At 41.6% G+C, this 23,923-nt stretch overlaps 1 protein-coding gene across 1 annotated transcript in view; it reads right to left on the minus strand.

Annotated features, from left to right (window-relative positions):
* Positions 1 to 18,832: 18,832 nt before the first annotated feature.
* KIAA2012 overlaps positions 18,833 to 23,923 on the minus strand; it is a gene marked incomplete at both ends in the record, with an annotated part of 57,145 nt that continues 52,054 nt past the window's right edge. The window contains 2 exon segments of the mRNA XM_082001568.1: positions 18,833 to 19,012; positions 20,957 to 21,103. Of these exon segments, the coding sequence (XP_081857694.1) occupies positions 18,833 to 19,012; positions 20,957 to 21,103 (327 nt within the window).

The following is a 23,923-nucleotide window of genomic DNA, read 5'->3' on the forward strand; positions in this document are numbered from 1 at the left end:
GTGCCAGGGTTCAGCTGGTGCTCCCAGCCCTTTCCACACATCGGGGTGGATCCCCTCTGCCTGCTCCGCTCTTGCTCCTCAGGCTTGTTCCCATGGCCTTCTCTGCAGATCTTTGTACCCATACAGTTCTTTTTTGTAAAGAATTTTTTGCGACTAAGCATGGTTGCGTGCGTTTAAAAGGTTTGCTTCTCCAATAGGGAAGTGCTAAATTACATGCATCTAAAACCTAAATTTTAAAGGCTGCCGATTTCCCCACGCTGCCGCAGTGGCCCCAGGATACGCCCCAGGGCGTTTCTTCTCGGGGGAAGGCAAAGGCCGGAGGCGGCTGAAGCCGTCCATTTGTGCCACCTACTGGTTTCTGTCTTGGCAAAGAGTGTCTTTGTGCACGCTGCTGCGTCTGACCTACTTCTGTGCTTGAGTCCAGGCCCTGAATAATTAAAAAGCTGTGCACTAGTGTAGTACAGGAGACAAGCGCCAGTCCTTGCCCTTATAAATTCCCACTTATTTCACATTGAGGGTTACCTGCCCTGAGAATAGAGGTAGAGTTTTTCCAGCCCACAGAAAGAGAGGCTCCAGGCAATGCTTGGACTTGATTAATATCAGCTATTTCATTGCTGCATTTTATGCAACCATCCATATGAGTTGGCACACCTTTGTTTCCTCTCCTGCTCCTCATGTAAGGAATACACTGGAAAGACAACAGCCTGAGAAATCTAGGGATTCACATCATTCTTAAGAATTTATTTTTGAAAGGAAAAGACTTTGGTGCTTTAGATAATGTAACCAATTTTTTGGAAGTCCCACAACGGGTAATATTGACAAATAAATTTTGTTCAACTAGAAACAGAATTTCCAGGTTCCTCCTAGTTTCAAAGTACTGGTTCTAGCACTGCTGGCTCCGGGGGAAGCACTACTATTGTGAAGAACAAATTTAAGAGTAAATGTTACTTAGTCGTCTTAGAACACTGTATTCAGCCTGTTTGCTAGCACTAACAGCTCTCAAGCAAATATCTTGGCATTATGAGATTACAGACTGTTCTTAGGTTAAAGTCCAGTTTTATAAAAAAATTGCTTTTGATAAACTGAAGAGGCTTTGCGCAGACTATGTGAGCCAATAGTTTTGAGAAAACCACTAACAGCTCTTGGCTCCTAAATCATATACACAGCTTTGGAGAAGTTAGCAGCAGTTTGTGGCAACAGAGCTGAACTTTATTGACTTCAGGGGATTGAGATTAGTTGCAGATGGGGAAATTAGAGAAGTTGTAAAACACCTGAGAATTAAATGAGATTATTGGGGTAAGTAGTCTTGATGGTGGCTGTAGCAACAGCAGCAGCAAGGATGACTTAGAGCTTTGTGGGAAGATGTCTGTGTAGGTATATTTAAAATGGCATTATTTTTGTTGTGTTTTAGTTTCAAGTATGCTGTGTGTTGAGTTTGGGTTATCAAGGAAGAAAAATGTCAGCTTGCTGATATACCTCCATAGTTCTCCTGGGTTGAATTGAGACTAGCTTTGTGGATGCTGTACAAATGTAGCTTGTACCTTGAAGAAGTAATGAACGAATCCACAACCAATTGAGTAAGAAAGGAGTACAGAGAGGTGGTGTTACTGTTATTTAGCGTGTGTGTGCAGATGTACTTGTTTCAACATTATGCCTTTATTGCTACGTGTAGGGATAGATAACTGTGTTCTGACTTCTGTGTTAGCTTTTATTAAAAGATTGCATAGAAAAATGGGTAAAATTATTAATTACACATAGATTTTTTGCCAGAGTCTGAGACTTTGGCCTTATTGCTATAGGGCTATTTGCCCTGCTCTTAAGACTTCTTTTGCTTGTGAATAGCCGTGATGCTTAGGACAGACTAAGTGTTTGTCACTTTCTATTCTGTTAGTACTATGTGTTGCTGTGAAGCTCTTGAATGGCTTATCTTGGTGCTTTGTGCAGTGTTATCAAGCTCTTACTGTAGGCTTGGTATAGTATGAACATATTTGGCTTGCCTAAGAAAGATCATCTTAATTCTGTAGCTCTGTATACTGTCTGTTTTGGTTCTCTTTAGTTTTTTTGGGGTTCCCCCCCCTTGTTAATTCTGAATTGATTTAAGTTGTGATTAAAACTGATTTCCATGCGTCCAGATACTGCATAGTTTCACTGGCTCGTGAAAGTGCATCTTTTGCTGTAGCTATGTTTGTAACATGCTTTTCAGTTGGTGAAATGCAGCGGTGCAGATACAGAGTGCAGCTGCTTTGGTGTTTGGTGTTATTACAAAGCAATGTGGCACACAGAGTGTTAGAGACTCTGTGGTGATGGATGTGCTCTGCCCGGAGAGTTTTCTCACCCTTCCTCAAAAGTAGTTGGTAAAGTTAAAAACCTTTCTAGCAGCATCTAGATAAGAATTTCCTGTTTCAGTGGGGCTGAGTACTGTTGATCCATTTATTTTACAATAATGTTGTTATTTTATGGTTCTCGTGCTTCTTTTTTTTCCTGCTTACTGGCCACTTTGAGCCAAGCATGCACTTACTCCGGCAGCGATGCCATTCAGGTGTTGCCTTAGTTTTTGCAGAGGGATGTCAGTACTACATGCTGCAGTCCAAGCAACTTGGAGTCTAAATGTAATCTTTTTTAAGGTGTAGGTGTTGCTTCTTGGGCAAATCTCTAAAGAGCCGTGCTGCGCCCACATAAGGCAGGACATCTGTTCTGTGCTCGTATGGCATATCACTAGAAGTTTGTGCAAATGCAACCACCTCAGTGCAAATTCGCTTAATACATTTGGATCCTATTACTTTTGCGTGGTTGTGATGATTAAAAAAATGCAAACTGGGCATAAATACAAAAGTGAGTTTTGTTGTTAAATGTATCTTTTTGTAAAAACCTTAGCAAGCCATTACAGGTAGGCGTAATGAGAGTGACTTTTGCTGTAAAACCTGCTTTTGTTGGAAGGCTTATGTGCCTTGGCCTAGCTCCTCTGCAACAGGACAGAACGGCCGCGCAGACCCATACTTTCAGTCGTTAGACTGCCTACGACTAGCGGAGTTTATAACAACACCTATTTTGTCTCTCTGGGGCAGGCCGGTAGGTGCCTTTCTGTGGCCGGGCCTTTGGAGCACGCCTGCGGACGCCGGGCTTGGCCTGGCCCCGCGGCCTGGGGAGGGCCGCGGCCTGGCTGCCTTTCCCCGCCCCTGCCCAGGAACGGGCCGGTGCGGGCGAGCCCGGGGAAGCGGCACCTCGCGGCTGGTGGCCCGGGGCCCGCAGGCGGCCCCTCCCGTGGCGTGCCGGTGCAGCCGGCAGAGGCGGGCGGGCCGCGCCGGGCGGGAAGTGAGCTCAGGCGCACCGGAAGTCCCGCCCGCGCCGCGGCCTGTGTTTGCGCTGCGGGCAGAGAAAGGAGCGGAGCGCCTGCCGCGGCCCAGCCGAGCCTGCCGCACGCAACGGGGCCGAGCCATGTCTGACCAGGTACGGGCGCCGCCGGCCCCGACCCACCGACCCCGAGGGGAGCTGCCGCCGGACGCGGAGGGGCGGCCCGGCGACGGCAGGCCCCACAGCCCCAGGGGCGCGGGCGGAGCTGCCTGCGGCTCCCCCCCGTCCCACTGCTGCGAGGCAGCCCCGGCCCAGCCGCGCGCTCTGTGAGGGGGGCGTCTGGGAGGAACTTCCCCTCGGGGGGTGTGTGTAGGTGCCGATCTCCGACCTCGGCCAAACTCTGCACACGCACCGCTCCCCACACCCCCCGTATTTTAATCCCCTTTCCCCTTCGCTCAGGGTATTCCGCGAGGAGCACGGGGTCGGGCTCCAGGCGGGGTACACTCGAGGGCCGGGGCCGGTGTCCGGCTGGGGCGGGGGCGGCTCCGCAGCCCCGGTCCGGGATCGCCGCCGGGGCAGCCCCGGCCCTGGAAACCCGGGGGCGCAGCGAGGGGTGAGCCGTGTTGCACAACAGCTTGTTTCCTTTCATTTTCCATTTCCCAGGTGTGTGGCAGGATGCTCTTCCCCGGAGCAGGCTTTGTGCGCGTTAGGCTAGACCTGCCAGGTCCTCTCTTTGCCCCAGGAATGCAAAACGAGGGGGGAAAACCCCAGACTTTGTTAGCTGAGCGTTGCTTGCTTGTGTTAAGTACCCCGTCCTGCACCAAGACTGTCCTGCTTGCACTCCTTGTACATCGTTATGTTCCTGTCAATTCTGACTTCCCAGCCGGGGACTTCAATAATTACTTGTACCGCAAGTTCCTGGCTTGCTTGGCGTGCCATGTATACAGTCCCTTCCTTACAGCTATTGCTTTAGGCTGTGTGACCTGCCGGTGGAAAGTTAAAACAGCACTCCGGTTTTAAGTTGTGTTCTGTTTTGCTTTATTTTTTATATTGCCTTCGTATGGCAGTGTTTTCTAACTTTGTCGTGACGATTCGACTTTTGTAGATCCTGACATTGATCTTTCCAATGTTTCTTGCAGTGCTGTGAAGTCAAGAATAGTACTAGTGCCAGCCAGGAAATTAAAAGTATCCAGAGACAAGGCTGAGCTTAGTATATATTGTGTCCACTTTGAGGAATAGCCTTGATACATTATGACCCACGAATAGAAACCATTGCTGTATGCACTGGTGGTCTTCCTCCCCACCCCCGACTTTCAAAAGCAATGCAACTCCACTGGGGAGGATGATGCTGCTGCCATGCTATGCCTGTGAGAGCACAGCTATTACTGGCATCCATTAGGACACGTTTCCAGTGTAGTAAAATACTTTAAAGTGGCTGAAAAAAAATAAGGCAAATCCTGAACTAGATTTTGTAGACTGATCTTCACGTGACCTGCTCTGTAGCTCTCTGCATTTGTGAACTAAGGCATGTTTTAACACATAGCAGCTTTCATTAGGTAATTCCTTCTCCAGGCAAGTTCTGCTAAAACACATACATGTTTGTTCTTTGGGACTGCTTGAATTATGTAAAATTCATTGTATGTGATAACCTTTTTTGGATATGTAACTTAAAGGTCTTTGAATAAGGACCCCATTGGTTTGTTTAATAGATAAGCTAAACATTGTTATATGTAGTGTCATGGTGTCATTCACTTCTGGGGGGACTGTGCAACAAGAGCTAAACAGATGCTTAGGTAACACTGTAACGTATGGTAATGCAGCACCGTAAATCTCATTCCTCTGTTTATCAATTCTACAGGAAAAATTGGATTACCCAAAATTGTGAATTGCTTATAGTGTCTTTCTTTTTGGCCCTGGCATTAAGTTAAGAGGACATAATTTGTCACTAGTTATAAGTTTGACTGGTATTTTTAGTATAAATAAAGAAGCATACTTGATTTAGTTACTTTATTTCCAGTAAGAAATTAACTTTTCTGATAAGTAGAAATACTTGCAAGAAGGGCAGACCTAAAAGAACACATGGCTGCTTGGTGGGATCTAAGCAGAAACAAAAAGAATTGTTTTTCCCCTCCCTTCAAGGGTCTCAGGCTGTTTTTACTTCAATTGAATGTAGATGCTGGTGTTTTTATCTGTTCATGTACTACTAATAAAGAATGCTATAGTTTGTCTGCATTTTCCACCCCTATAACAAATGTAAGAGTTTATTTGCTGTGTTAGAAAGTATGTTGTAGTCCTATTCCTCTAGTAATTCTGGTTTCATTAACTTTCAAAATATTATCTAAAGTGTGCTGAGTATAGTGTTTTGTTTTTTAGGCTTGGACATTGAAGTTTGAGCACTTCAGAAAATTGGAGGAGGAAACTTGCAATATACTGCCTTACAATGTTTGTTTTGTGATTTAATTAGTTGCAATAGCAATACCAGTGTGTTTCATCCAAGAAACTTTGGGTGCTTTTTACGGTCATGAATTTAGTGTTGATACATAAATGTGAGGCAATACTAGGAGCCTCATTTTGTGCTGTTTAGGAAAACTGTGGAATGAAGCCTTTAAAACTTTAGTCATTTAATGAAAAGTTAGAACTTAGAGTGTTGTGGTATTCCTGTCTTGTTTATATGGTAGTCTTTAAGTACTGTTTCATGAGATACCCTAAACTCCAGTTCTTTTCACAGTGCAAGTACAAGTCTGGAGGCTTGCTTGTGGATTGCTGATCTAGGATTTTGTTAGTGCATGCTTGTAGCTTAGTAACTTTCCAGTCTCCTTGCTTTCGTCTTAAGTGTTTTTGTGTTGGCTTTACCATTTGGCATCGAATGGCAGTATAGTTCACTGACAAAATGCAGGGAGCTGTTTCAGGCTTGTTGGGTCTTGTTGTGTTCTGATTTCAAATATTTTGCTCTTTTTTTTAAGCTTCAATTATTGGCATTGTCAACATTGATTTGATCTTATTTCTCTTTTCCTGAAATTACAGCTCTGTATGCTCTTGTTTTGTAGGTGAGAGGTTGCTGGGGCTATAAATGAGCATCTTCATGATGTCTCAAGATTCCAATTCCCTCTGCTTTTTCTACTGTTTGCTGCTTCCCTTATTTGTTTTTAGTACTAGAGCCCTCTTTCCCTGAGGGTGGGAATCAAACACCTTATAAATCATTGCTTTCCACTTATATTGGCCAGAGGCACTGTCATAGTAGCAATGATGATTTGTCATACCTTGTACAGGATGATTTGTTTTGGAAAACTAAATAGGTAGATCTGTTACAATGTGCAGAACTGCATAAACTGCTACAAATGCCTCTACTGCTGTGATAATATGCTGCCATGCAAATTTGGTTTTTATGTAAAGGGGCAGAATGTTCTTGCAAAGTCTTTTGATGACAGCAAAACAGGAGATAGTTTTGAAGTTACAGATTTCAGATCTGTAGAGATTTGAATCTCCTTCTGATTCCTAGAGATAGTAATCCTGCATATGGACGATAAAAATGCAGTTTGTGCAAGTTATCAGAACAAGTCACAGGTTCTTGTTTTTCTTTCTCTTTTTAGTCAGGAGTGGAAACCAGTGTATTTTTATTCCTGCAAATAGTCCCGTGAGGTTAGAGTTCAGGTATGTTAGAAAGGGAAAACTTTGGTGGGGAGCACAGCTGCTGTGACTGCATTACCAGTGAAGACTCCTTTCACACTTCAGAAGTGACTTGCTTGGAGACCTGAGGGTAAGCATGTAGTTTCTTGAAAGCTTGGAGTCAGTTTTTGGGTTTGAGCTTGGAAGGGTGATGAATCAGTCACAGCAGTCCAGGTTGTGCCCAGGTGGGTATTGAAAACAAATATTCAAACCACTTGGAGTCTCTGGCTCATATCTTTTTGTCATCACAGAAACTGAATGGATCTGGCTTGAGGTAGTGAGTCAAACTGATACAAAGAGCACTTCCTCTCTCTCTTTCCTCCTGAGACTGGTACAGATAGGGAAGGTGTTTGCAGACTTCTCCCCCCCACCCCTCCCTGAACTTTTAAAGGACTTGTGCATGTTTAACCTCTTTAAGGGGTTAAAAGTTGCTTGAAAAGGCTTGTCTGCCATTTTAATCTGGAGATAGAGACCTGTCTGGATGGGCTTAATAGAGAACTATGTGGTTTTGGCGCTTGATCCTGAAGTTCAAGTCCAACCATACAAAAGATATTTCTGTAAACTCAGCAAAAAGTCCCTTTAGGGCTGGGAAAACATATGTGGTAGGCACCTGTACATATTTTGCTTATTTTGTCTACTCTGTTAAGCAATAAAATATAAGAGGAAGATTTGAAACATGATCAGCAGAGTATCCTTGTTCCTGACTACTTGGGGAAGATTTCTTCATCAAGCACCATTTGGACCTGAGGCAGTGTCTGTGTAAAATCCCTTTGTGCTGCAGTGGAACATGACTAAAGGCCTGATCCAGAATATGTAGTGGCAGGCAAGGGATGGGGTTAATAGTGCCTGATCTCTCACTTTTCTTATCTATCAGCAGTTAATGTGAAACGTTTGATGTCCTTAATTCATGTCTTCTAACACTTAAACCCTTTTGATGAACTTTAGTGCTCAAGTTGTTGAATTAAACTTGTCTGTACCGCTAATTCTTATCCTGGAAAGATATCAGAATGCTATAGTTCTTAGAACTGCAACTTTTAAGAACTTTTAAGAATTGTGGTCTTAAACATGCTAGAAGGAAGCTGTTACTTGATGTTGTTTTGTTGTCATAGAACAGAAAGTGGCTGACCATCCTTTTGAACGTAGTGACTACTGTTGATGCAATAGACTGAAAAATGTTTGTGTGGTTCACTCTAGGGTGTCACAAGTGCTTTCTGTTTACTCTCCTCACTATGTTCTTTCTTCTGTCAAATATCTGAGCCTCTTGGCACACTTCCTGTATTTCTTTTTTGCAGTCTGTTTGACTAGGAGTTAGTGATGTAAAATCATACTCCCCATTTTTGCGTCTGTCGTCTATTTCTGAATAATCATTCTCTCATCTCTTATGTTCTGCAGTGTTCCTCTTCCATCATTAATTCAACTTTTCACAGGCAGACAGCCTTTCATAATACTATGTTGCTATTATTTTCACACACAGAATGGAATAAGGCACCTTGGATAGTCTGATTTTATGTTATAAGGAGGATGACAGCTGTTATACTGTCCAATGAAAATAACGGTGTTGAACTGATCGTATTTTTTTAATGTTTTTCTTGCAGGAAGCAAAACCTTCAGCTGAGGACTTAGGAGATAAGAAAGAAGGGGAATACATTAAACTCAAAGTCATTGGGCAGGTGAGTTTTTACATAATTACTGGTTGATGTTTGGTGGAGGTGTGAGTTTTTGTATTGTAGAAATGAACAACGAAAGCTGATACTCTCAGTCCTTCAGTGGATCCTCCCCTGCCATAAACTAACTACCAGTTGCCAGTAATGTGTGTTACTGTATGCTCTGGTGTTTGTTTTTTTCCCCCAAAAAAAGCTTTAGTCATTTATCCTTATGACTCAGGATTTGGTCAGTGTGATCCCCATCTTACAACTAGGGGGCCTGATGCATTGAGGGATTAGTTTATCCAAGGATATGAATGAAATATGTGGCAAAATTGATTAATCTAGGTCTTCTGAGTTCATGTAGTACACTAAGCACAAGATCAACTTTCTTGGACAGGGATAGGAAGAGGATTATGTTGACTGGCATGTTGGTAGATGTGAATGGTGGATCGTAAGTCTGAATTCAAGTTGTGTTGGAATGTGAATGTCGAGTTCCTTGAACAGAAGTCCTTCTGTACAAAAAATCCCTAGCTCATATGACTTAACTCAGTATTGTTTGTTGGAGTATTAGTACGATTGCTGTGCTGTTGTCTGGAGACAGATGACTTTAAAGTAGGACTACCACAAACTAGCTTACCTTTTACTGGTGTCGGCAACAATGAGAATGCATTCAAAAGCTAAACGTGACCCACGTGCTTTTTTGCACAGAACCTCTTGCAGTTTGTTTTATCTAGACATTTTGACAGTTGTAGTTACGGATGGTAGGAAGGACAATAGAATAATGAGATCTATGGTTTCTCCTTAGGATAGTGTTGTGTTGCCAAATCTGCCTATACCCTAACTTCTAGACAATTACTCTAATTGAACAAGGTTTCATATATATTTTGAAATGCAAGCTTTAACTTGTCTCTTGGAATCTTAGAGCAGAAGTCCCCCTGCATATGTATGTTTGTATTTCATAAGTATGGGTAAAGATGGAAGCACAGACTGAACCATGTATGGTTTTAGTACTTTTAAATACAAAACCTCCATAGTGAGCCTAAGGCTATACTATACCATCTGCTTTAAAATAAAGCTTCCTGTGGAAGGGCACGATGAATTTAAGTGACTGATAAATCATCCTGGAGGTTCGTGTCACGGTGCACCAAGACAGGCTTGGTGGTAGTTTAAACTGCATTCCATGTTAGTTTTACCCAAGTTTTTCTTAAAATTAGCATAAATAAAGTAGTTACTACAAAGAGAGTAACTTTTTTCTTTTCTATTCTTAGGACAGCAGTGAAATTCACTTCAAGGTGAAAATGACAACACACCTCAAGAAACTCAAAGAATCATACTGTCAAAGACAGGTTTGTGAAACTGTGACACTATCTTTAAAAAAAGAAGATTAAAAAGCCAAACGCTTTAGCTTTACTTTTCTCACTGTTTTTTCAAATAAAGACATTTATTGAGGCAATCAAGCTTTTGTGTAGTTACCAGCAGGATGGGTATCTGACAGTGCAAATATAATGGTTCTTCTCATTTCTTTTGACAAGTAAGGATATTTCTATTTAAGACGGTTGTGAACTTTGTAGTAAGTTAAAAGTTACTGTTTGAAAATAAATAGTGGCTGCTCAGGAGACATAGAATTTACATTTTAAAATGCCCAGTCACACATATATAGTTACTGTAAAATCTCCTGTCTCCAAGTGACATTCCCGTAAAGCTGTAGAATACTGCAGCTTAGGATGAGCGCAACCTTAGGCATTGTTACAGCCATTAATATGGTAATTGATTAAGACTAGCTATTATGCCCTTAGTTAAAGAAATCTCAATGTTAATTGTGGATGTAGGTAAATAGTAACTACGGTAACAGAAAAAAAATAAATCTTCACTTCCAGATTCTGTGGCAGGTATTGTGGATTCACTGCTGCTATTTCCAGAAGGCCTGGCCTAGTTTACCCCCAGCTTTGGGGATAAACTTTGGGGATAAACTTTGGGGATAAACTTTGGGGATAGATGCCTTGTGTGGCCTTTTCTTGAGTAACTGTTGGAGTTCACTTCAGGAGATAAAATCATAAGAAGTAATACTTTGGGTTTTTTCTTAATACCTTGAGATGAGTAGAACTTGTGTTCTTCACAAACAAAGTGTTCTTCTGTTCTTTTTTGCTATCTTTCTAGAGTAGGAAGAAAGAAAAGATCAAACAGATATGTTTGTAGCCAAATACAAATGATTTAAAATTGTGATTCATCTGAAAAAAATTGAAATTTTTAAAATAAGGTCTTGGGAATAATTTGTGCAGCAGTCTTACTGACTGATGAAAATGTATGTGTGTGAAATTCTTTTTCTTTTTTTTTTAAAGAAAGAAATAATTATTTGAATGAACACAGCTATATCTGTCTCCTGGGCTGAATTCTGGAGAGTGTGTGGTTTCCTTCCACAGTAGTCAATTCGCTTTTTTGTGTCAAGTAGCCTTTCTCTGGCAAAGGGACCATGAATACTTCTTCCAAGTTGACCAGGGCGATTGTTGGAACAGTGTGAAGAGCTGTTCTTTCCTGTTGCAAGCAATAGTTCTAAGATTTAATTGATGTGTAAAGCAGGTCGTATTTCACTCGCATTTGTTTTGCTTATAACTTGAAAGGGAAGAAAAAAAAGAGGTCTTTGCCTCATCTGTTGAGGTGAAGTAAGATATTCTGCCATAACACGGGCACGCTGTACAATAGACATACTGCAACTTAACTTTATTTACCATTGGGATGCTCCTTTCTCCTTATTTTGAATAGTGTTCCTTCCTTGACACCTCAGCTATGAGCTGAGCTTTTGCAGAACTGGTAACAGTAAAGATTGCTATTCCTTCTTATGGTGATGTAAGATTGGGAAAGCTAGGCTAGCAGTTCATGAAGTAAACATCATGTTCCTCCTGTTGTCTTAGGATCTTTAATAAGACTGATACGCAGTTCAGAAAGAGACAGGACCTTCATGTGTAATGTTGTCTTGGAAGGGAAGGTGTAGTCAGTACTGAAAAAAAAAAAAAACCAAAACCAAAAACAAACAAACAAAAAAACTAAGGAAAATTTCAAGTAGAGCTAGAACTCCAATGAGACTTTGGAATAAACATGCATTTCAGCATTATCATGCTCCTGGAGTCACTTCTTTTTAGTCTACATGGTTGCAACAGAATAGCTGAGCTCCCTGTGTAATAGGAACTAACACTTTCTTTTTTGACTTTCACATGTGTGTTTATTAAAAATATTTCTCTTGTAAATCCATACAAGTTTCAGTAAGTTGTTTTTTTCTTGTACATCTGTTTCTTTTTTCAGGGTGTTCCAATGAATTCACTCAGGTTCCTCTTCGAGGGTCAGAGAATTACTGATAATCATACCCCCAAGGAGGTGAGTTTCTTTCTAGAAGTGGTGTTACATAGTTCACTCTAGAAACTAAATACCAAACTGGTTAGTTTCTCTGTTCTGCTAGACTGTTAATCAAAATGAAGTTGTTCCTTTAAATATAGCCAACTCTTTGGACTATATTTAGTCATATATAGTCTGACTGTATTTGTCTAACTAGAATCTTTAGTAAGGCTGTTAATTCAGTTCAGAAAGACTGCTTGGACCTTCATGTGTAATGTTGCCTCAGAAGGGAGGGTGTAGTCACTGCTTACCAGAGAGAAGAAAAACTAAGAGAACTTCACAGTTGTTGAGCTAGAACTTCAGTGTGACTTTGGAATAAATATGTATTTAGTTCACATTTATTAGATGAAAGTGTAAATAAACAGAAAACAGGTTACTTCTGCTGTCCAGTGACTTCCACCAATTGTTATGAGAAAGCAGGAAGAAACACTGTTATAATAATGGCCTTCTGAAAAGTCACATGAACTTGTGTACTGTGAAATTGAACAGGTTACCCTCTTTGAGTTGCAAACAGGCTTTGAGTTGCAAGATGTAGGTCTTAGCTGTATTGTGAGCTAGTAGTGAGCTGTATAAAATTCTTGTGGCTGTACGGCTGGTGCATTCGCTATGATGTTGGTTATGTTCTGTGTGTCTGTTGCCCAAGAAGGTATTTAGAGACAGGTAAAGCTAGCAACTTCCAGGTTGATGCGTACTGCTCCACAAGCGGTTTTAGACTTCACTGGTAAGGCTTTTGCTTTGACTGAGATGTATAAGACTGAAGGAAAAGGACTGAAAAACGTGACTGTTGCCTAGTGAGATGGTGACTGAAATTTTTTTCACCCCTTTGAATTATGATGGGACAGTGGGACAAACCATTGTATAACTTGTGTAGGACCTGCTCTGAATGCAGTACACCAGATTTATAACAATTATATGCTGTTTTTCTCTGTTCTCACAGCTGGGGATGGAGGAGGAAGATGTGATTGAAGTTTATCAGGAACAGACGGGGGGTCACTCAACAGTTTAGATCCTTCTGTTTGCTTTCTTCCCCTTTAATCCTTTTTTATTTTTAAATAATAGTTTTTGTAATGTGGTGTTCAACACTGAATTGAAACTGGCACCCCATCTCTGGGAATTTATTTTCAAGCGTCTGGTATTTTGAATTCTCGTGCTCATTATACACTATTGTTTCTGTTTTCATTGTGCTGAACTTTTGTGATCCAGCTGCAGCCTTGCTCCCTTCTTCCCTTCTGCCCTCCCCTCTAGAAATACACGTACACACATGCATTTGTATGTTCGATAGGTTCGTGCATTTCAGGCACGAAGGCTGTAAGATCTGCCAGGTGGGCGAGTGTTCTTAATGACTTCCATATCTGCCCTGAAGTTTTGATGTGTGACTGTTTCACTCCTGGACTATAACTTTCAGTGCGAGATGAAGTTTTTCAGAGAACTAAACTGTGGAGAAATTGTGTATCCATAACTCAGAGCTATTTTGCTTAAATTGTGCTGATGGCCCAACGAAGAAGATTACCAAGTCGGAAATGGAAAAGCTAGAACTGTTGTCATCTGTACCTTGCTCCAGAGATGGCTTTGCTGAAGACATAAAATTGAAAACCCTAATGATTCTTAAATCTTGCCAGAAGAGCCCAGAAGCATTTTAACTTCATATAGCAATTAGTACACGCAGGTATTCATGCAAGAATGTTCACAGCAGACAACTGGTGTTACTTTAACACTCTTGTTTGTACCTTTTGGCCTGGGACGTGGGTTTTGAATGGACATTGTCTGTACCAGCTTCATTTAAAATAAACAAGAAAAACAATTTTATAAACAACTTGCATTTTCTTTTCAAATGCTTGGAAATGAGCAAAACCATAAAAAGTTATAATTAGGGCATGCTTTTCCAGTAACTATGCGTTGAAGCCAGAAAAAAAAAGTGCTCTGTAAATATACCTCATTAAAAAAAAATTACTTTTTTCTGCTTGCCCTAGTAAAATACTTGATCTGCTTGATTTGCAGGTGACTATTTGAGACTACTAGTGGTTTCTTTGCTTGTTAGAGAATATTAACAGTTACATACAGATTCACTTCATGCACAAAAGGTAAACTGAAAATGCAACTTGGAAGGAAATATGAAGATGGTTTCTAATGTCTACACTTCATATGATCGTGGTACCATTAAATAATCTCTTTATGATGGATGACATGGAAGTGTCATGGTAGTTCATCAGGCATCATTATGAAGGTCCACTTCATGTTCTAGCTAGTTGCAGGTTCTAAATGGTCAGTCTGAGAACATGTTACTGGATATGAAAGCTCAGATGGGAGGATATGGGCAGGATACTGTGGAGGGAATGTTTCTGCACTGTTCCTGCTTTAGCCTTTCTGCAGATAAATAGGACTTGTTTCTGATTTGGTTTGGTAAATCAAGTTCGCTATGAATGCCAGCATCATTTAATGACACATTTTAGTGCTGGCATACTTGGAAGAAATTGCAGATTTTGAATTACTAGTTTTTATGGCGCTTGCTGTAAAGCTACAAATGCATTTTCTTTCACACTTATGGTTGTCCTGTTTCTGGTTTAGTAATACTTTTGTACACGTAGTTGCGCTAAGCAATTTTTTAAAGATTAAAAGTTTTGTTTTACAAAATGTCACAATATGGGGTTTTCTTGATGTATTCCATGTAATTCAATTCATAGGGGAATAGGAATTGCTGCTGTGATGTAGAACAACATGGCTTCTTTGCACTTGTCCAAGGTTGCTTTTTTAGAATACTAAATATATGTGCTTCAGAATACCAGAAATAAAGCAGCCTTGTGATTATTATCAGATCATATTCTAATTTAAATTTTTATAATGTTTTTGTTAGTAGACAAATTCCCATTATCACTCTTAGGCAAATTGGGGACTGAGGTGCAGGGAATGGTAGTTTACTTGGGTCACTCTGAAAGTGGAGCGCAGAACAGAACCCAGATCCCCTGGGTTTGATGCTAGTACTCTAGTTGCTGCACCAACGTTCTTTGCTTCTTACTGTTCACTCTCCTCTTCCAAAGCTGTTTTATATGCTCATTTATATCATCTTTCTTGTTGAAGCACTGCATTTAGTTCTCTTGAGACTATGGAGGAGGGTTTCCTGCGGAATGCAGCTTCAGTAAGATTAAGCTCAAGGCGAAGACTTTCTATTGTGTAACCTTGTCCTAAAATACATCTCTCTCTAGAGTGGATATGGTACCAGTGACAAACTGATTTGACCTCTTTCTCAGACTTCTTGTGAAGCCTCAGAGAGCTAGTGCCTCCACGGAGCTGCTGGTCTAAAGCAATGTCTGTACTGTTATAACTCGATGGAAGAGTAACAACAGGAAAACTGTACTCTGCCTCAAAGATTGCTATTGAGACCTTCATGTAAAATGAGAAGATACACATGCTACACAGATGCACTAGTATCCTTTTTAAGGAAGTTCATTCTTGGAAGTTGTACACTGACTTCAAAATTCAGGTTTTATTTCTCAAGGAATAGACAGACTTGAATTTTCTTCATTTCTCTGGAAGAACTAATACCTTTCAAAGAATTTATTTCTGAAAAGGTGGTCTGGAGTGGAATTTTTAAACCACTCATAGCTTTAGAAGCACATGACTGGAAGTCAGATTGGCCTTTACATGATGGAGAAAAGGAGAGAAAAGAATCTTTTTTCCTCCTGCAGTTTTTCTTTGTCTTTGTTTACATGCTTACCTGTATATTAGAAGAACCAAGTTCAGCTGTTGATGGCTGTTTTTAAGTGTTTTAAAAAAAAAAAAAAAGCGGTGGGAGAATGAAATAATCTTCACTGAGTCAGTTATTCAGTGGAAGGTGGAAGCTAATCTGCTTTATTTCTAATTGTGAAAATATATTTAATATTCACTATGGTGGTGTATAAAAGCTGTATTGATAAGTGCTTCACAAAATTATCAGTCTCAACAGATTTTCTTTAAGCTGGTGTGTTTAAAGGATTTGTGTATTTTAGTATAAATATGTCAACATGATCATCAATTTGACAAAATGAGATTTTTTCTGAAGTTAAATGTGTAAAAGTTGGCAGGATTTGGACTTAAGTTAGGATGTCAGATAATGCTAAAACTTGAAGTCTGTCATAAATTTTGACTAACCATGTGTTGTTTCAGAAGCACTACAACTGTATACTAGTTTTTAACTTTTCCTACTTTAAATGGAAATTATTTTTAAGAATACAATGCTAAAAATCTGTGCTGACCTGCACTACTTCTGTATGCACTTTTGAATTATTGCTGTTAAGGTAAATTTTCTTAAACGAGGTCAGCTTCTGAGGCACCATATAGAGAACTGTAGGAATTGTGCAAGTTGGAAGTAGTGTAAACTGGTTTTGTTTTGCTTTTAGAACCACAACTAAATGCGTATTCAATTTAATGTTCACCTTCAGTTTAGAGACTGCAAAAGTGATTACTCTTCTCCACAGGAGACTCTACAGGAACTGCAATATGAATTAAATCTACAAATGTTACACTTTCTTATGTTAGATAGTATTAGAGGAGCAGAAAATCAATAAACCTGATTTACAAGGAACAAAAGTTCTTATCTTGCTATAGTTTCTGTGTTGTCTTATTGTTGATACTGAAATCTAGCCTTTTCTTAAAGAGTAGCATGTTTATTGCAATTTATTGGTTTGGAGGATTCCTCCAAAAGTCAGCACTGAAGTCTTCATACCTTTTGTAAAGTGACAGTTCTGTTTTCTCTCAACATAAAATGGACCAAAGAATCGGGGATGAAGCAGGATAAACTAAATGTGTTCTGGCACCTCAGGAGGTCTGTGTGGATTGATTTCTACTGGCTGATAAAATGTGAATATTTTCACTTGGTATCAATAGGATGTATGTACTGACTACTGTTGCAGTCTGGGGAGAAGAATTTGTGAATGAGAGTAGCACCTATCCCAAGAAGGAACATCATTCCTCTCTTGAATCAGGTTGGAATCTTGAATTAGACTGGAACTGAGAGCTCGCTACAATGATCCATTCCTGGCACTAAGGATTTATTTCCTCTTTTGTATGGTGTTCAGGCCTAGTTTTTCAAGCAGCTGGAAAATGGAAAACACGCATGGATGATGAACATTTTGAGTGTGTTCTAGTACGGTAACTTCTATTAGTAGTGCTCATAGGAACTACTGATACTGTTTCAGATCTGCTCTTGACCTGCAAACAGTATTAATAGTGGATTGCAGACGCAGGACAGAATCCCTCCTTGGGTTAGAAAGCTGGTGCTTTGACTTGAAACCTACACACTCAGTTAGCTTGTTGCTGGTTCACTGGCAGTTTCTTTGACTTTGCCACAGTGCCTACAGTGTTTCTGAGGCACTGAGCCTTGTCAGGAAATTGAACTTCCTCTGGGAGTTGGCTTTGAGCAAGGTTTGGAGTGGGCTGAGGAAGAAAATGTTGGCTTAGGCTAATACAGTCTTGGGGGCCAGTATGTTCTCCTCTCACAACTGTATGAATAGAGCAAGCAGGAGATAGTTATTCCTGCTCAGCTGTAGTTGCTATGTATCCTCTTATCCCTGGTACTGCTTTGTGCTTAGCACATTGATCTAGGCTTCCCTTAAGAAGGCCTGTTGCGCTGTTTGCAGTGGTTTAGTATCTGGTATGCAGGCTCCCAATTCCTGTGTTCTGAGGTGCTGGTAGGAATGAGTTCTGGAAACATGCTATGCTGGAGTCTGCTCCGATGGACTGCCTAAAGGTAACTGTAGTTTCAGATGTGCAGGGGAATATAGTTGGGCTTCTTTCTGTAGTGTAAATGGATGTTACAAACTTTAAAACAGTTCTAGAATACAGATAAGATATATATGTGAATTGCTGATGGAATTTGGGGAAACATTGGAAAACTGGTTAAATACCAAAAGAACCGGATTGTGTCCTGGAGTTTGAGTTGAAGGCATCTTAACTAACTCCTGAGGTGCTGATGCTACTCTTCAGTGTTAACTATGCTGATAGAACTCCAGCACTAGGTGTAAAGATGTATTATTATTACTGAGAGGAAAAAAACCCACAACTTTGCTTAATAGCTACATACCTGATTAAAAGCTGTGCTTGTGTTTTGACTTCCTCTAGAGCTAGTCTAGCATCTTGCTCTTCATCTGCTCCTCAGCCTCTTATCTTGTCTTCTCCCAGTTTCTTCTTTCATACTTTAGGTGGTGTTCTGCCATCTCCACCAGTTGCTGGCATTCCTTCTCTAACCACATTGCTCCTTCTGTCTGTGTTTTTCTGCCTCTTAGAAATAGATCACCAACAACTATTAGGTGCTCACATTATGCACACATACTTCCTATTTAGGAAATGTTTTTTTAGTCAATTACAAATTGAAAGAAAATATTATATATGCTGACGTTACAAGTATTTAATATTGTCCCAAGCATGTGATGTTCTAATTAGAAATAAACTCTAATTGGATTTTTTTTAAATCTGTTTGGCATTTAAGTTTTTCAAACCTTCCTCTGGAATTATTTGTTAGAAGCAGAACATTTTTTTTTTTTTAAACTGTGTAGCTACTGGGACTCAGGCTTTCAGAGAAGATCTATAATGAAAACATCAAAAAATTAACAGATGTAGCATGAACGTTGTTATTGCTAGCATCTTGCACAGTTGCATTGTAGCTAGGCTGTGGAATATCTCTTCTTCAGGCTGCAGGGACTGTGGAAGGAGGACTATTATTACCATATCTGTTTAATAGAGGAGGAGCAGCTGAGGTACTACAAGTTTGGGACTTTGTCACAGGACTTCCAGGGCAGACATACAGGCTAAGTCTATGTCTTTACCAGAAATCATCCATTCAGATGAATTATCTGCAGCTAGAGTAAGCATTAGCCTTTCTGTAGACCACCTGCTGCTGCTTTTTCCTCTAGCTGTCTCTTCTTATGGAACTGCAGAAGCCTTCTGTGATAATCTTCCTGCTGCTGCCAAGTAAGTTCTTGTGCTGCTTTCTCTAATTGTGATAACTTTGCTGCCTCCTCCTCCTCCTGGCGCCTCCACTCTTCTAGTTTCTGTAAATGAAAATGTAAATGATTATTGATTGCTATAGCAACCTTGGGTTTGCTGAACATTCTTGCCAGAAGAAGAACAGTTCTAGCCCAAAGAGCTAAGCAGATTGCTAAAGCAAAGGGGAGACAAATTAGAACAAAGAACAGGTGCTGGTTAGTGATACATAGCATGTCTGGTTGGTTCTGTGAAATAATATTAAAAAAAAAAATACCATCTACTTCATACTGTCTGTAAGGGGACAAAAAATGGAATTATAGTTTTTATATGTGTGCTTTTGAGGAGGGCATGAAGATTATGGGATACAGGTATGTGGTTTTCATCAAAGGAAGATGTGGAGACAAGGGATGGAGGAGAGCAGAGGGACAGCTAGGAAAGTTCAGAGAACAAGAGCTGGATGAAAAAATCGGAATGCCTCTTTGTGGAACAAGAAAACCCAGAACAAGAACCTAGGCTATGCAACAAGCAAGGAGGCAATGGAGAGCCTTGGCTGAGATTTAGATGTAAATAAACAGAATGGTGGTCAAAATGAGCTATTTTTGCAGGAGGATTCACACTGTGAGGAAGGAGAATGACAGTAAGTCAAGGAGGTTCACCAAGTGAAGGAATATTCTCCTTATTTTGTGAAGGGGAAGTTAAGGACAATCAAACTAAAGGTCTTCTGCTTCACTGAGTGCTATTTAAGATCATTTCCAAACTAACTCAGGGTTCTCAGTCCGGCAGTTTGACTTGAATGCCTACTTGCCTGAAATAAAGTTAAGCAGGCCATGGCATTAATATCGAAGAATGCGTTTTAAGTCAGATTTGTCCTCTCTTCAACCATCTGATTAAAAGATGCCACTTCTACGAATCTGGTTCTTACAAATGCCTGTGACCAGGGAATACCCTCCGAAGTGTTCAGTCATTTCTAGGTAGGCTGCAGCTCTCCAAAATCACCCAAGGAGGTCGCTGTTCTCCCCCAGTAGATACCATTCTTGATGACAACGTATACCATCGAAGCAAAGCAATAAGATGATGTCAGAATGTGGTGTTTTGTGTTAAGCGGAACATTTCAAAAGGTGAATAGAAATGTTTTAACTACATTACACCAGAGCTTGTTTCTGGTACTGATGGGTTTCCCAGAGCTTTGCCTTAAGTATTTGTTGTGGTGGTGTTTTTTTTCCCTAAAGCTATGTCAGCAGAGGTAATGAGCAAAAGTGCTCTTAACTGCTTTTTTTTGTGTGTGTAGTATCAAATTCTTGTATCATTAAGGAATAACCTACATTGCTATGAAATGTCTTTATAACCATGTAGTTGTAACCATGCTGAGTGTTTTGTGAGGGGAAAATGCTCAGTAGTGGTGTTGGTGCTGTATTGAAAGTGTAGAATACAATCTTCATAAACTCACCGTAAGCTAGGTACGATTGGTTAAAAAAATGAATTTGTTTAATGACTTTGATTCACTGTTGGTACTGATTTTTCATTAATGAGTTGGAAAATTATAATTTTAGGACAGACTCAGAATTCAGAGTAGTAAGTTTATGAAAGTATTTTTTTTAAAAGTAGTTAAATTAGTAGACATACACACAATACTAAACTTAGGAAAAAATCTAATACGCTGCTAAAAGATGGAACTGCATGCACATTTTTCAGATTAAAAGGTCTGTGATGTTATCCTCTAGTTTGGAATTTGCTTGGGGGTACTGGATCAGTTTGCTGACTCCTTTACAGGAGTCAGCAAATTAACTCCTAATATTAGGCATTATTGGTCTTCATAATATATAGATATATATCTATAGAAGATATATCTTCTATATTAGAAGATGGTTTGTTATATATACGTTTCTTCATGCTGGAACATTGATAGGTTTGGATGCATATGCCTGGCTGACAAAAAGCAAAGACTGCAGTAGTTCTGTGTCATCGTTCCATTCAAAAGTTCCCTTCTCAGATGAGAACATGATCCTCACTAACCGCATCTCCTGTGTGCTCCTCTGTTGTTCCTGTTCCAGATCTGCCTTCACTTTTTCCATTTGTTCCTGCTGCTCTTTCTTTTTCCATTTCTGTTGTTCTTGTTCCTTCCTCTTCTTCTCCACTTGTAGCCGCCACCTTTCTGCCTTTTACTGCTCTTATTTTCCTGTGCAGATGTCTCTTCCCATTTTCCAGGAGGAATCTGAACAGGAATATAATTAATGATGCACTTAAAGTTGATGTTCTGGGAATTAGTTTTCTGTTATTGAGGTTTAAAATTCTGGAAAGAGGTATGCTTTATGCACTTACTAAAGAAGATTTGACTTATGTGGGACTTGTCTGTCACTGTGGCCAAGACTGCTTGTTTTCCCTGTGGTAAATGTTTCACTTTTTTTTTTTCCTTGCAGTAGGTACTTGCCTATGTGATATCTGATGACTTTTAGGTTAATTTCCTAATATTTAGTGTCCCAATAAATTGCGACTTAAGCTATATTCTCCAAACCTCTGCCAGCTTCATATTTCCCCCTGTATTTTTTTCTGAATGTGTTGAAGTTGTAATACACGAGGGAGCAGGCACAGCGGTTTCCTCTAGTCCCAGAGAAGAGGATGACACTTTGAGGAAACACGTGAAGTCTAAAAAAGCCTAAAAGCCTGGTAGCTGATCTGCCAGCTGGAGGGTCACCGGGGTGGAATGGGAAGGCTACAAACAGTCCGTGTTTCTCCACTTCTGAGGTAGGACTGAGGAAAACTTCTCCAGGAGCTTCAGGGACTTAAGGTGCAGCTCTGGAGCGTATCCGACCGCCTCGGTCAGTGCTGTCGCTTTAAAAGAAGGCATGGGGGAGCGCTTCTGTGCTCTTTGAGACTGGTCTTAAAGATTTAGGGTCTGGGAACGGCGGCTTTTGCGGGCCCAGCGGGCGGGGCGGGCAGCGGCCCGCGCGCTGCCCGCGGCCTCCCCTCAGCGCCCGGCTTCCCGCGCCTCCTCGCCGGCCCCTCTGCGCCGCGGCCTCTCTCGCTTGGCGGCGGAGCCCCCACCCGCGGATGCGCGGTGTGAGGGAGCCTCCTCACCGAAGGATCCTAACGGGCGGAGTAGAGAGAGTGCGGACGGGAGCCCCGCCGGGGCGGGGGGCTCCATGTCTGGCAGGGCTTACCGAGAGGAAGCGCCAGTTGATGGCAGGAAGGACAGCTGTGCGACTGCCTGGCCGGAGGAGGAGGAGGTCAGCTGGGTTAGGTGAGGAGCCAGCATGTCTTGCCCTTGGGGAGGATCTGAGGGAGTGGGCTGGTTGTGCGTTGGAGCTGAGGCCTGCTTGGGCTCACCCACTGCTGCTGCCGCCCTCGGGCTGTCCTGAGGTACTCACTGCCCTGGCCTGTTGCGACATGGCAGGTGGGAGCTGCGCCTTTCCTTTCTCTTGTCAAGTTAACCTGTCAGAAAGCTTGCAAGAGTGATGGCTTCATCCCACACCTGCCTGTGTGAATGATGCTCAGGCAAATAAAAAACAAACCAAAACAAAGCCTGTTGCTAATGAGGATAAATGAGTGTGGGGGTGACCTGAGCTCGGCTACACCTGTGCTTGGGGTGTATGAGCTGAGGCTGCTAGCAAGCTCCATCTGGTGTGGGGCAGCCCAAGGGGCCAGGCCTTTCGGGGGGGGGATGCTGCCCTGTGAGGCTGTGGGACTGGTGGGGTGAGAGCTGGGGATAGGAGCCCCTAGTGCTCCCCCTCTGAGGAGGGGCAGCCTCTGGCCGGGGTGGTGACAGGGTGCACTGAGGGGGTTGTGGGGCTGGGAAAGCACCTGTGAAGAGAGGGGGCCTGGCTCTCCCTCAGTGCTGGGGCACAGACACCCTAAGGAGGCGGCAGCCATCTTGTGGTGGCGGAGGCTGGCGGCTGAGCTGCCCTCTGCAGTAGCAGGTAAGGACATGCTGGGTAAGTTTGTTCTCATTTTTGTATCTGCTGCATGAGAGTTGCTTCAGCCTGTACCCACAAGCACCATTTCTCACCTCCACAGCCCCACTGCTCCTGCCTTCTGCTGTGTGGGTACTGCTGGCTGGGGTGGCTGTTGGAGATAAGTGTCCCAAGCTGAGGGAAGGCCACAGCCATCTGTGTGGGGCTGGTTTTCAGGAAGGGCTTTGCCTTCCCTGCGAGGAGAGCACCCTGCCTCACCAGCTCCCCCCTCCATGTTGGCCTCCGATTACTTTGCTCTGCCTTGCACCTTCTCCATATGGCTCTCTTCTCTTCCCCTCTCTGTGGCTCTTTGGTTTTCCTGGAAAAACATGAAGCTTTCTAAACCTAATGTGGCCAAATCACTGTTGAAGATTGACATACGTTGTTGATCTGGGTGATTTTAGATGCTGTGGATACTGTAGTGATTGTTCATTCAGAGTACAAATGTTTCAGTCTAGAGGTAAATCTGTTCTTAATGTGTTTATTTTTGGATTTATGTAATATTGCTGTGGTGGGGGAAAGTGTCAGAACAAATCATAAATAAGCTGAAAGTGTTATGTTTTCATCTAAATCTCATTCTAGGTAAGAGAACTTCCTCTGACATAATTTGGTGACTCTTAAAATTAAAACTTTTATTCTTGGTCTTTCTGCCTCTATTCTGTTTCCTACTCCCTCTGAGTTAATCAAATACACTGAGAATCTTACTTTGAATCTTCATTGTTATGGTTAAAAAGGTGTGACAAATGCATTATCAGGACTAGTCAACCTCAGACAGAAAAAATGGGGAGAAATGTAAAGACTTCGACACAGACAACTATTAACCTAGAATAAATTATCTTGACCTAATCAATGGTACTGCTTCTCCGACTGCTCTTCTAAAGGCTGAGGCTCTTGTCTGCCTAGATTAAATAGTCACACTTAGTCTACTTTGTGGACAAATGGTAGAAGGCCATGATATCCAGCACAGGGAAGCTGTAGATGACACAGGTGAGTTGTGAGCTTCATGCTGCCTCTGGCCTGCTGGTTAAC

This window comes from Phaethon aethereus, assembly GCF_964289735.1.
Source record: "Phaethon aethereus genome assembly, chromosome: 6".
Classification (NCBI taxonomy): Eukaryota; Metazoa; Chordata; class Aves; order Phaethontiformes; family Phaethontidae; genus Phaethon; species Phaethon aethereus.